Genomic DNA, 14,794 nt, shown 5'->3' with positions numbered 1-14,794 from the left:
AGCCAATTTTTTAGCTGTTGCCCCTAAAATGATATGGGGGTCGAGCTGCTGGGTCATAATACCAACAAGGACAAAATCCCGACAAGGACAAAATCCCGACATTTAAAATCCGACAAGGACAAAATCCCGACATTTAAAATCCTGACAAGGTCAAAATACCGACATATAGAATGTACAGGGGAAACAGTCAACATGACTTTCTGTCGACAGGTCGTGAGGTCGACATGAGTTTTTTCACTGTTTTTTGACCCGACATGTGCCGACAGGCGGTATTTCATGCCCTACCATCCACTAGGGCGTGGTGGGAGAATAAAATAGTGTGCCGAGCGCAGCGAGGCACCGTGCCCGAAGCATTGCGAGCAAAGCGAGGGGCTGCGATTCACTTCCAACTGTGTCCATGTCAACTGTGTCGACATTCGGGTAAAAAAAAACAGTGAAAAAACCCATGTCGACCTCGCGACCTGTCGATGGAAAGTCATGTTGACTGTTTCCCCTGTACATTCTATATGTCGGTATTTTGACCTTGTCAGGATTTTAAATGTCGGGATTTTGTCCTTGTCGGATTTTAAATGTCGGGATTTTGTCCTTGTCGGGATTTTGTCCTTGTCGGGATTTTGTCCTTGTCGGGATTTTAAATGTCGGGATTTTGTCCTTGTCTGTATTATGACCCATTCGGGATTTTGACCCTGTCGGGATTTTGACCGTCGGGATTTCATACCGAATCCCCGACACCATATGGCCAACATGCAGTACAGAAGATTGAAAAAGTCGATAGTGTGTATAAAAGTCGACAGGTTCAAATGGTCAATGTCAATGGTCAATGTTCCACACGGTTATTTGTTTACATGGTTGCTTAACTTTTGATCCATTAGGTTACACTTGTGTAGACTATTTTTGTCGACCATTGTCAAGTCAAACTTTTGACCCTGTTGACCTTTTAAGGGTAAATTTACTATGAAGATGGGATGGTGTCCAAAGCAACCAATCAGATTCTACTAGTGTTTGCTCTAGGCTGTTTTAGCAGGGGGCCGCGCCCTGCACGATTTTTTTAAAGTGCAAAAAGGTGCACTGCCCATATAGCAGAACCCTGCAAAAACAGCTGGTCCCATCCTCCGTTCCCTCCGCCCCTGTCCAGAGTTCTTGGGGGGGAGCCCAGCACCTCCGTTGGTGCCGGGCACGCCCCCAACAGAAAAGCCGGCGGGCGGGCCCGCCCACATTAGTGACGTCGGCAGGCCTAGGCCACCATATTTAAAATGCACTCTGCCCTCCTGTGATCCTGGAGGGGTTACTAGTCTACTTCTTATTTATTTATCACCTTCTAGAAGATAATAGAATATAATCAGATTAGTTGCTATGGGCAACATCGCATCTTCAAGAGAACTCCCATCACCATTCAATGGTGAGTGATTGTAAATGGTTTTCTTATCATGTGCACGGTTGCACATGAATTTGCAGCTGTGCACATGGGTGGGAATTCGCTTGTGCGGGCGGCGTGAGGTGGCTTTTACCCAATTGCTGGGCTTCGAAAAACTCGCAGCCGAGCGATCAAGTCTGAATCAGGCGCTTAGTCAAAATCAGTCATAGCCAATGTCTCACCATATGTATGCCCCTTTAGTGCAGTTAACATAGTCTAATCTTGCTGTATGCTCATTCTAGTAAAAGTCCTTCCCCTGGTGTACAGGTGCAAGGTCTGGGACACCCACCTTGAGCTTTTAAATTCCCTGTGCTCCATTCAGATTCTCCAGCAGACCTACATCGTGAGCATCTGAATAGGCCACTCCCATAACACGCCCATAATACAGACCATCGTTTGAATAGCCGCCTCCCAATCACCTCTCGGGAACACCCAGTACGTTCCCAATACATCTCTCAGACTGCGCTTCTCAGTCCCTGCTCCCACTCCTTGGTGGATGCCTTGCACTGCGAGACTTTTTTTAGGTACTTAAGCCCATGCGCAGATGAAAAACAACAGCTATTTGCGGCAATGTCAGCACTGCGTCCAATCAGACCCCACCTGAGTGAGGCTCGCTATGCATCATAGAAAAAAAATATTTAACAATTGTCTTTTCCATATGCAATGGCTACTAAGAAATGTACTACGGAATCAAATAAAGCTTTATTCGTCGTTCGCTTTTTTTCATGCGGTTGCGGTCACTTTAAAAAACAAACATTTTTTTGCCAGTGGGAATTCTGCCATGTCACCAAAGGAGACTTGGGTGATCAGGAATGCATTTACTCCTGAACAGAATGACATTGAATTGTCACCACCGCACTGCTGTGTTCATGCTAAGATAACAGTGGGGAGCTGTTAGTGCATCACATGGCACAGTGTGAATGAGGCCCGCAGGCCTCTACAGACGTCATCTGTACAAAACATGTTCCATTCCTGCCTCTCGCAGTACCACTGCTGCTTCATCCGTCCTACCGCAGGTTATCTAGATAATCGCTCCTATTTTAGTAACGTACAGAGATTGCCGTGCGAAGAGCCAGTGCTGAATAGTATCTGTGCAATGCAGCGGTGGAACTTAGATAAATGTACCTTTAATAGCTTCAATTCCAGTGAACAAGCCGTAGAAAGTGATATTTAATAAGGGACATTACTCCATAGCACAGACATTATCCTGCTCCTGGAGCTGTAAGGCGCAGTACTGGCATGCCTTCACAGAGCCATTATCCTTGTTTTTGTCTGAAACCAATAATCCAGTCACTTCTGACTTGAACCATTGGTTGGTAGCCCTTGGGCTGTTTTCTTTCCGGAATAGAGCGAGAGGCACTTGCCATGGCAGCGGTGGACATCAGACATCCGCGGGGGCCGTCGCACGCACAGTTTACGCATGGCCCTTCTGACCTTTAAAATCCTCCCCCTTCTTGCTCGTTCCTTCTGCTCAGTCTGTACAATCGTGTCACTCTGTGATCGTCTGGTGATGCCTTTCCATCAGCATTATTAGCCCTAGGCTAGCTGGCTATGTATATAATCTCATGTCATGTACAGATAGAGCTGGGTGTGGAGCAGCGGGCAGGATTTGTTCTGTGTTGCAGGTTTGGGGGTTGCGTTAGTTCTCCATGACATACACACATTTTTTCCATTGAGCTCATTGCATGCATAATGTATTACTCTTACTCAGAGTGCCTAACATGATATTGTTGTGCTTCGGATATGTGTATATATAATGTATGCCAGGATTGTTTTAGCACCTATGCTTTACCATGGAGGAGATGTATCAAGCCTTGGAAGGGAGATAGAAATTTCCAAAAGCAACCAATCAGCTTCTACCTGTCATTTCATAGTGCTAGATATAAGACAGCAGCTAATTGGTTGTTTTGAACAACTTCTGCTCTCTCTCTACATGCTCCCTCTTTTTCATTGGTCGGATGTTAGCTAGTATAGCTGTCTGGTGGTTATGCCTCCCATACTGGCAGGCACGGAGAAGCTCTGACATCACCATAGTAGCAGCAGGGGACATCTCTTTACCACAGGGCAATGGGGAAGGCTGGCATTGATTGATTCAGGACCGGCGAACTGAATCCTGTAATACCCAGGGAGTTCTGCTTAGAGCAGATGCTGACATTGGCATCTTGGTGCCACTGGCATTATTATCACCATGGGTACTGATGCATTATTATATTTCTCAAACTTTCAGATGATATTTATAGCACTAATAACAAGCATCTGTATAATACGTCAGCCTGTCACCCGCTGATTGCACGCACAAGCTGATACCGTCATTGCCAGCAAGAGTTGACGTCTTGCCCAATCAATAGCAATAACATTGTACTGTATGATTATTTTGGGATCACACATGCACTGATGCTTTGCCAGCTTATGTCTGATGTGCCCAAATTTGCCAACAGAATTAACTGGTAATTGGGCATCTTCCACATTGTTACGCCACGTCACCCATCTCTTATAGCAAGCAGCTTCTTTGTTATGTATAAAGAGGAGTTCAATTAACCGTGAAATCTATTCACTGGGGAAAAATGGAGGTAGCCTCAGGCTTTAACACCTGTGGCTATTCAATTGCGTTCTCGACAGCCTTGTTAACAACCGTTAAAGTAGCATCTTATTGGTTGTTAACGCAGGTTGACGGGTGTTAACATATGGGGAAATTTACCAAAATGAGAGTTCGTATTTCACATGTGATGTTGCTATGGGCAACCAAACAGATACTATATATTATCTTCTAGAAGGTGCTATATAAATAAGAAGTAGGTTCTGTTTGGTTGCCATAGCAACATCACATGTGAATCCATTAAAAGTTCATGAATTTGCATGTTAACAGGGTCATGGCACCTGTTGACCCCCTAGTTGTCGAGGGTTTGAAGCTACATGGATAACCCAGGGGGGATCAATAATAATAATGATAAGGTGCCCCAAAAATTTAGGAGTTGATTCACTTAGAAGCAAATGACCTGTGGCTGCGAGACAGTGCGGCTATGCTCTGATGTTATGGTGCTGACAGACCCAGTTTTTGGTTAAAAGCCTTGTAGGGCTGAATACAAATATACACAGGTCCGAGGTGGGAACGGGCCACAAGGGGGGTAATTTGGTGGGTCAGTGGCAATATTTCCTTGCTATAACAAAGGCAACTTCACATCTATTTGAATAATATTAAATGACGGTTTTAGCGCTGAGCAAAAATGTTAGCATGGAATTTTTTTCTATTTTTTTTTATTTTTTTTGTATTGAGAACATTTTTCAGTTTTGAGCACAGTTTTAGAATTGAGATCTGCTTTTTATACTTTATATACTTTAAATAGTTGGCTCCTACATATTTTAACTAAATCTAATAAAAGTTCATTTTTAAACTAACTTCACATAATCAACAAGTTGTGCCCTCCAAAAAAGAGAGAGTTCTTTTCTGTCTTCCCTTTTTTATACTTGTCAGAATTGGCATTTTTGGTACGCACGAGGATGACCACATTGTTACTGATTATGTACCATGGGCTGGGTCACCTAAAAATAAAGATTTCTGTATAGAATATAAAGAACTTTTGTTAAATTGGATGATCTTATTAACCAATAATGCAGCCTACATGCTCATCTCACTTCTGAATTGTTATTAAAAACGTGTCAAATCTTTTCAGTGTTTGATACGTAAACCATATTAACCACAGTCAAATCCTTGTGTTCATTTTCTAACCTATACTAGAATAAATATATTCACATCTCACTGGTTGCTACGTGATACAGCACCTCTTTCCTGTTTTCCAGTTCTCAAAAATGCCCACTATTGTTTTTACAGTGATAATTACTCAGCGTCTGTTCTCACTGTTTGCTAAGCCACCCCAATTTCCCTTGCAGATGAAGAAGGCTTGGGTGTCAGTATTATCGGCATGGGTGTCGGAGCAGACACAGGGCTGGAAAAACTTGGAATATTTGTCAAAACTGTCACCGAAGGGGGAGCGGCACAGAGAGATGGAAGGTACGTGTGTTCCTAAAATCATATGTTCTGTGGAACTGATGCATTGCTTGGAAATATTAATTAATAAAGTGTAACAGATATACAGACATTCCCTATGTAACTATAAATACTAATATTCTCCATTTGGGTTTAGTGCCTGAATAGGTGCCCAAGGTCCCGGGTTCTGGGTGCTCAGCAGAGGCATATCAGGGGTTTGGCGAGCAGGGCGACTGAGCTCCGTCATCCACTTGATCTGCCAGATTTGTGTGGAGAACATGCCCTTGTAGCATTCCTCCCGACATGCCAAATCATCCACCCAAACCTTGCCAAGAAATGCCTATTTTTGTGAAACCACACCCACTTTCATGCAAGCCCCACCCCCTATAGGTCCAGAAACTGAGACTGTCCCACCAAAATCTGTATATGTGTTCCCTCTGTTCCTCCTGTGGCCCTCCTTGGGTTTCCATTGTAATAAATGAGAGAAACATCAAAACATTTTGTAATGGTGGCAATAATTGATACGTGAATAGGATAAAAGTGTAATTATTGATTCACTGAAAGTTCTTTTATTAACAACTGTGTTTTGGGTATCCAGCAACAAAGGCCTGGCAGCAGTCTTAGATTTGGTGCATCTCCCACTGAGGCTCTCTGGCCCTTATTCTGGTTTACTCGCAAGGCTGCAAAGTCCACCAGATCACGCCTGCAGGCCTCCCCCCCCCCCCCCCCCCCACACACACACAATCCGCCGAAAGCATGAGAATGGATGTTTTGCATAAACAACTATTCGCAGCCTTGGGTGCAGGGGCAAAATGATTTCCCCAGCGCTCGCAGATCTGAGACGCTTCTCTGGTGTCTCAGACCTGCGGGCTCCCTGTGCAGGAAGCGGGCGCCCCTGCCCGAACTTCTGTGTGCGAGCGCTGTGGCTGCTCACACACAGCGGCTGTGCAGTCGCCAAAAATACAGTCCCCCGTGTGAACACGCAGGGGATTGATTAAATCAGAATGACCCCCTCTGTCTGGTTCCCTTGTGTCTGTGTGGGGTAATACTTCACTAAAGGGGGGGGGGGCTATTACAGTACCCCATTGCTCCCAAGTAATTCACACCCTTGCACCCTGGAGGTAGTTCCCGACGTTGCTCCTAGAAACCCCTCTGCTAGTCTGCAGGCAATAATCCCCCTTGATGTAATAATATTGGAGACGTAGTAACAAATCCTATGAGACAGACGCAACCGATCCGCAGGAGCTTCCACTGCCAGCTGACATTGAACTGAATTGGCCCAGACAAGCCTTTGCCGCTCAGTCAATCACAGGCGTTCTTCCCAGACTCCGGCCCATCTCAAGCCGCCAGCGTGCGTGCTTGGCTGCGAGGCAAAGAGTTGTCTGGTTCAAATCAGTTATGTGTATGCCGAAGAGTATTTTGGGGTATATTACAGTACAGTATCTTACAGTATTACAATCCCCCCTAATATGTGTCATTTTATCCAAAATATTATGGGCCACTTTTTTTTTGCATTTTGTTTCACAAACTGTATTGTATTTGACTGTAAAAAAGAAACAAAGTAACAGATATTACAGCTCTGTAAATATAAAGGCAGTGATCGAATAGGAGAAATGTGAGGCATACTGTACCTGAGCGGTTTAGGGGAGGGGGTGTGGCATCAGCTCCAGGCCGGATACGACTTTTTCCATCGTACAGCCTGAGTAAGTCTCTGGCTACGCGGCGCCTGCGATGACTGGTGCCCAGTGTAAAAAAAATCATTAGGTGATGACCCTGTTACGATGGGTTTTGGACATATTTGCATATTCGGCCGTGCAGTGTCTCAGGTGCTCAGTAAGCAGCCATGTTCGCATCTTACCGAACCAACCTGAATGAGGGCCCAAATGTCATCATTCACATATTCATTATGAGTACATTTCGTGTCACGTGGCTTCTTCACTGGATTGCTGGATTTTTTTTAACCTATTTTGAGTGATGTAAAAGATTTATTAAAGTTAAGTTGGTAGAGAGTTACCACAAAACAACCGGTTTAAAATCCAACCAATTGCATAATACTATTTCATTGTATGCAAATCACCAGATACCTTACTTTACGGTTACACTAGCGGTAAAATAGCCTGTCGAGGAATGGAGGTGGTTGTTATAGGTGAAAGAGAGGAAAACGTATCTCTAACCCCTCATTAAATACTGGTTGGGTACGGGAGGTCAACAGTGACAGTGAGGGTCTATGAATTAAGCCTTAGAGAGAGAGCAAGTGGAAAGTGATAAAGGCCCTTATTCTTGTTCACTCGCAAACACAAATTCCTTCTCAAATGGACAAAACCATGTGCACTGCAGGTGGGGCAGATGTAACTTGTGCAGAGAGAGTTAGATTTGGGTGGGGTTTTACTGCAAAGTGAGATATATTGCAGTGTAAATATAAAGCAGCCAGTATTTACCCTGCACAGAAACAAAATAACCCACCCAAATCTAATTCTCTCTGCACATGTTACATCTGCCCCCCTGCAGTTGCACATGGTTTTTTGTCCATTTGAGAAGGAATTTGCCTTTGCAAGTGAACCAGAATAAGGGCCAAAGTGCCAGCCAATCAGTTCCTGATTGTCATTTTTCAAACACAGCCTTTAACATGGCAGTTAAGACTAGAGTGGCCAATCCCGGGATCGGGATCGGCGGGATCCCGGGATTTGGCCTCAAAAAGTGCGGGATGTTAATCCCGGGATTGGAATATCCAATCCCGGGATTTCGGGATTAGACTGCGCATGCGCAGTCTAATGCCGGGCTGCGTCTGAGCACTCGCTCAGACGCTGCCCGGCTCCCGAATCCTGACCTCTGCGTGCAGCCAGCGTAGCGTGACAGTAGAGGTCACGCTGCGCAGCCTTCTACTGTGCCCTCCCCCTCTCGTCTCCTCAGCACTCGCGCCCACCTGCCTACTTTCCGGCCTGCCCTGCCTCTTCGTTCCGGCCTGCCCTGCCTGCTAAGAAGGAGGTGCACGAGCCTGGAGGCACCGTGCACCTCCGAACCCACTCCCGGCCGGCCGCCCGCTAATGTAAGTAAATGTGCAGGTCGGCCGGTGTGGGGGTGGGTATCCACAAATATGCAGCACAGCACAGGTAATCCCGGGATTGAGCATTTTTCAATCCCGGATCCTGGGATTGAAAAAATGCCCCGGGATTGGCATCCCTAGTTAAGACCTGATTGCGTAGTCATTTGTCTCTCCAAGGCTTAGTTAATAGGCCCCAGTGTCATCAGTCACTATGACAACCTCCGTATTCCGTGATCCCAACACAGCTGAAATGTTACTTAGAGCATTGCGCTCGTGTGGTTGTTACCACATTAATATGCCAGTGTATTAATGTTATAATACTCACGTGGACAAGTGAGTACTGGGGGATGAACCAAAACTTCATTTGAAAATCTATGCGTAGCCGAATCCTTACCTAATACCATACCTCCCAACTTGTGTGTTGGGGAAATAGGGACACTAAGCACCCGAAAAAGGGGGCGGGGCATATGCAAATGAGGGTGTGGCTTATGCTAATTAGCCACAACCTCAATTTCATACGAGAATAGATGCTGTGCGCATGCGCACAGCGTCTATTCTATTAGATTGGGGGGTCTCCCAACTGCCACCCCCCGCAGCGGGACAATGCCTGCCGTGGGTGGGACAGCGGGACAGGACCCGAAAATCGGGACTGTCCCGCTGTAATCGTGACAGTTGGGAGGTATGTAATACAGTATCACAGCGCTATCAACTTTGCCTAACTGGTCTAGGATCTCCAGAATTAACTACTGTACCTGATAAACAATGGTTTAACATTTAACAATCGCTTCTCGGCCTTTTGGCTAAGATCAAGTGTAGTATCTGTTCTTATCAGTTGGGTATGGACTGGCCTCTGGCAGAGAATAGAGAAAGGTGAGACTGAGTAGCTGCTCTGATGGGCGGAGGGTGTGGGACCCCTCTGTTTTTTCCCGGGAGTAGTGAAAAGTCTCACTGAGTATCTTCACCTCTGCCTTTGGTAGGAGGTGTTGTTTCCGTAAATCCACTGGTAAGAGGGGGGGAGAAACACTGGGCCTAGTAGTTTGACTCTCTTGACGGGGTTTGTAGCCCCCGAAGGATGAGTCAGCGAAAGGCTCAGTCTAGTATCCAATCCCAGGGAGCGGAGAAAGGTTGGGACTGAGTAGATGGCTCCTGTTCCAGAGGTTCGTAGCCTCTGATGGGGAGACCGCGAAAGGCCCAGCTTAGTACCTTAACCCTGGGAGCGGAGAAACACTGGGACTGAGTAGATTGCTCTTCCGGAGGGGGTGCAGCCCCTAAGGGAGTCTTTCGAAAGGCCCAGTGGAGTACCCATTCCCATGCCAGGGGCTGGAAAGTGCCTGCTGTTGAGACGGAGAAACACTTGGTCGGACGCTGACTGGCTGGCTGCCTGGAGTCCGAGGCTGCACTGTGCCCCCGGGGAAACTCGGGGGTGCCGGACATGCACGGGTGATCCCAAGTCACCTTGCACGAATGGCACTTGCACTGCGCACTTCCCTTTAGGTTAGCGCTTCACGTCCTTACCCTGTCCTTTTGGATGGGGTAGGACAATTTTTCACACCCCCCCCCCGGCCTTCTGGCTAGGGCCTTATTCTTTTCTTTTTATGATTTGCACGTTTTGCACTTCACGTTTTTCGTTAGTTTGTCACGTTTTTTCATTTGGGTAGTGCGGCTGTCCCTAACAGGCCTTCCGTTCCCCAAACGTGACTGGGACTCTTCACCTTTTGGGGAGAGTCCCGGTTCCCTCGAGGGCAACCCCGAGCCGCAAGGCGGAGGGAAGCCTAAGCGGGTCTCTCCAAACCTTCGGGTGCGGAGGACCCACCGTCCGAAACCCTTCCGGGGGTGGAGGAAACGCGGGTCCCTCTGAGCTTCGGCGAAGAGGACCCACCGATCCCTTTTTTCCCTTCCTCGGCCTTATGGTTGAGGGGGGTCAGGGGAACCATGGGGCCTTTCTCCTTTGGGAGAGGGCCCACACGTTCGTACGGCTGCCCCCTGTGCACGCGTTTAGTCACGTCACTGGTGGTGGTGGGAGCACACCTCGGGCTCCCTGAGTTTCTTCAAACTCAAACCTGATAAACAATGGTCTCATATTGATCTACCTTTGTCAGTTCCTCTTCCATTTAGGTCTCAGAAACCCAATAAAAAATTATGTCTAGACGGTATCACTGTCCTGAGCAAGTTCTCTGAATGTATCCGTCTGTATCTGCTCTAGACAATCGCAGGGCGCTCCTCTCCACTTTTGGTGGCAATGCCATATATTAAGGCGTTTTTGGTAACTTGTTCATAGAATCACTGGTGAAGTCACTGGGTACCCAGTACCAGAGACTCCTGAATTTTGGTTCCTTAGTTTGATTTACATGCCACTCTCCCAATATACTTATTACGGCATTTGGCAAACGCAGCTAGGGCCACCATACCTTGTTTTTGTAGAACCTCTGTACAGCCACCAATTTACTGTTGGATACAAAGGGTAGATCTTTATATGGCCGCGGAAGACCTCACCACTACCACGCAACTGTCTTCTTCTCGGGTTACTGCCACTTGGTTAATGTGGCTCACCTTAAACTTCCGCCTACAAAAAATAATACTCACATGGTATAATGTAAATATACTCACATGGTATAATGTGAAATGCTATAAGTAACATTTCAGCTACAGTATGTCAGGATTACACCGTCAACATACCTGGGAAGTAAGGTAGGATGAGCCGCAGTGACCACGGCTCACAACACTTATACTTCACAAATTGTAGTATCCCATCTGACATAGATAAGGTATTTTTATTTATTTATTAACAGTTTCTTATATAGCGCACACATATTCCGCAGCGCTTTACAGAGTATAGTTGAACATTCACATCAGTCCCTGCCACAGTGGTTGCTTTCCCCTCCCCTCCTGTTGCTCCTCCGCTCCGGCGATCATACGCCTCCGCTCCCCTGCTGCTGCCCCCAGGGGCGGATCCAGGATAAAATGACAGGGGGGGCACCATGATAAAAAAGGGTTTGGGTGGGGGAGGGGCGGTGTTAGTGTTGCCAGTGTACATGCTAAGAGAGCGGCAGGAGAGGGTGGGAACGGAATTAAAAATAGGCCCTGGCATTTAAAGTACGCAGGCCCACCATGGCGACAAGTGAAGGATGTAGTTGTGCGCGCGTCAAAGGTGCGCTCCGGAAAAGGGTGTGTGGCCACTCAACAGGGGGCGTGTCAACACCATATACAACGTCTACACATTATGCAACAAAATACTAGACCCCATTATACTTGCCCCTTACACATGATGCCAAATGGAATGAGCCAAAATTTACATAATGCCACATGGATTGAGCCAAAATTCACATAATGCCACATGGATTGAGCCAAAATTCAAATAATGCCACATGGATTGAGTCAAAATTTACATAGTAACACACACGGATTGAGCCAAATTTCACATAATGCCACATGGATTGAGTCAAAATTTACATAATAACACACACGGATTGAGCCAAAATTCAAATAATGTCACATGGATTGAGTCAAAATTTACATAATAACACACACGGATTGAGCCAAAATTCACATAATGCCACATGGATTGTGTCAAAATTCACATAATGTCACATGGATTGAGACAAAATTTATATAATAACACACACGGATTGAGCCAAATTTCACATAATTCCAAATGGACTGTGTCAAAATTCACATAATGCCACACGGATTGAGCCAAATGCATAAAATGCCATACGGATTGAGCCAAAATTCACATAATGCCACACGGATTGAGCCAAAATTCACATAATGCCACACGGATTGGGAAAAAATTCACATAATGCCACACGGATTGAGCCAAAATTCCCATAATGCCACATGGATTGAGCCAAAATTCACATAATGCCACATGGATTGAGCCAGAATTCACATAATGCCACACAGAATAAGCCAAAATTCACAATACACTTCATAAACAGGGACATTGTCCACCAAAGGCTCGCATTAAACATTTACACCATAATGTCCATTACACGTTAAGTTACACGCCATTATGTCCATTATGTGTTATGCCAAACACCATAATGCCTATTAAAAATTATGCTACATAAGTGCTGCTTCTCTACATGCTCATTGCCAAGGGTTCCATGCTCATTGCCAGAGGTTCCATGCTCGTTGCCATGTGGGATTACATGCTCATTGCCAAGGGGGAATACATGCTCATGGTAAATGGGGGACAGCCGCCGCCAGGCAGACGTGATAGCCACTGACAGTGGCTGAGCCTGGCTGTATTCAGAGCACTGCAGGTCCCGGCTATTTGAAATAATACCCCTTTCACACCAGAAAATGCATTCCCAGGTTGGCCCCTTTTACACCAGCCTAGTCCCTGCATTTTCTGGTGTGAGGGGGAGAGAAAACCACCCCTCCCCCCTTTAACCAGTTATCTCATTTAACCGGCTATATCTTCGGAACCAACTGACCCATTTACATGAGACAAGTATTATATTGAAGAACTTTTGAGTGGGCTTTGAATGATTTTGGTCCAGTGAAACTGGAACGTTTGGTTCCAGAGTAATCTGCCCTCAAATAACATGAACAGCCATGAAATTACATTTCAAAAATAAAAAAATCAGTTTACACATAATATCTCTGAAACCGATTGACCGATTTGGACCAGCCTGATATCATATTGAAGGCCCAGCGATTTGGAATTGAATGAAATCAACTACAAGCTTCTGTGATGCCAGGGCGGGAACTGGCAGCCGTCGGAACCGTGTGGGGGTCGGAATTGACGGGTCCCATATTATCCTATGGGGAAAAAACGTTACAGGTTTGCCAGGTGATATCTCCGGTTCCCGGGGGGCTAGAGACACGGGGCTGGGCTCGTTGGAAAGCCCTTGTCCTCAGCTACAAAATAAATGACAGGGGGGGCACGTGCCCAGGTGCCCCCCCCCTGAATCCGCCACTGGCTGCCCCCGCCGCCATTTGCTGCATTGTGCATGCGCTGGTAATAGGCCCTGCTCTGGCGCCCGAGTCTCCCCAAGCCACCCCAAACAAAACCCCCGAGCCTGCCGTCTGGTTACTGCTATGAATGGCGGCGGCAGGTGAACTCCGGCGTACGATCAACAGAGGGGCAGGGGGGAGCGACAGGAGGGAGGGGGGGGGGGAGTGGTCTGGCCCAGTTTTGGTGGGTATTTCTGGGGCAGGTAAAACCTGCCCTGGTAGGTATGTCCTGCCCCAGAAGAACCCACCACTCAAGGGTTTAAATACATTTCCATCATTTCAATAAACTTCTCAATTGCTTTCTGTTGGACAAAAAAAAAATTGAAAAAGTAATTTCAAAATTCAAAACATAACAGCTAACCAGGAGGGCTGTAGATAATGAAGTCCACAGTGTGTAAGTCGACAGTCATTAGGTCGACACATAAATCGATCAACACAAGCAATAGGTCGCCGTAGAAAAGGTCGACATGAGTTTTTCACAATTTTTGTGCCTCTGTCGACATGGACCCTCAATCAGTGTAACGGGTACTCTCACATGGCTCGCTTCGCTTTACAATTGTATTCCATGTGTATCGTAAAGTATGATCAAGTTACCTGGTAAAAAACTAATGGATGGCCTATTGTCGACCTTTGTCAGTATTGACCTATTGCATGTCGACCTGTTGACCAATAGCGGTCGACCTAGACACGGAAGCATCCAGAGTTTATTATTATTGCACGATGTGTTATATTTCCTAGATTAGGGCAGAGAAAGTGTTAACTCTGTCTCAGAATTGTATTTATAACCCCGGGGCTCTTACGTAATTCACAATGTGCTCATATAAAAAGAAACACTGTAGTTCTCAGTACAAGTAAAGCCTTGAAAATTTGGATTAAACCGATCAATACCTCTCCAAACACATCAGATAGGAGACCTCGTGTGTAAATCATATGTCCCCGTAGTTACTAGGTAACGTGTTGTTTCATGCAGATGAAAGGGGCCCTCACAATGCTGTTTATCACTTTGTGTTGCTTTGAAATGCTGCAGCTTCCAGCGGCTGCGGCTGTGGAAGACACAGATTAGATTTTGCTGTTAGGGATTATTATTTTTCTACACGTTGAAATGTAAATTATACCTGTCACGCGCTGTGGACGCAGCTATTGTGTGGGCTGGAACCAGTATAGCGATGTACTAGGAACCAGTAACGTTGCAGTGTCCCTCAGAGGACCCCCGCATCTGGGCTGCAGTATCGGGAACACTGGGATTATAGAACAACTACATTCAACGTGTGTACATCAGCCCATGTCCCTATAAACCTGGGGTGTTTCCCCAGATACCTACCTGTCACTGTACACTTACAGTAGCTTCAACAATGTTTTAATGGTTGTGTGATTTTGCAGTAATTGCTGT

The 14,794-nt window shown here is 46.2% G+C and overlaps 1 protein-coding gene and 1 pseudogene across 4 annotated transcripts in view; both read left to right on the top strand.

Annotated features, from left to right (window-relative positions):
- The window catches only part of PPP1R9A (protein phosphatase 1 regulatory subunit 9A), a 176,966-nt gene that overhangs the window by 88,413 nt on the left and 73,759 nt on the right, over window positions 1–14,794 (top strand). For all 4 annotated transcript variants that reach the window (XM_083189433.1, XM_083189432.1, XM_083189434.1 and 1 more), the window contains exon 4: window positions 5,303–5,423. In XM_083189433.1, coding sequence (XP_083045559.1) covers window positions 5,303–5,423 — 121 coding nt within the window. The remainder of the gene's footprint in view (window positions 1–5,302; window positions 5,424–14,794) is intronic.
- On the top strand, window positions 9,223–9,359 carry LOC146006070 (U2 spliceosomal RNA; annotated as a pseudogene).

Source organism: Crinia signifera, chromosome 5 (genome assembly GCF_055691185.1).
Source record: "Crinia signifera chromosome 5, ASM5569118v1, whole genome shotgun sequence".
NCBI lineage: Eukaryota > Metazoa > Chordata > Amphibia > Anura > Myobatrachidae > Crinia > Crinia signifera.
Note: the sequence above shows the minus strand (reverse complement) of the source record. Positions and strands in the feature narration are given on the sequence as shown.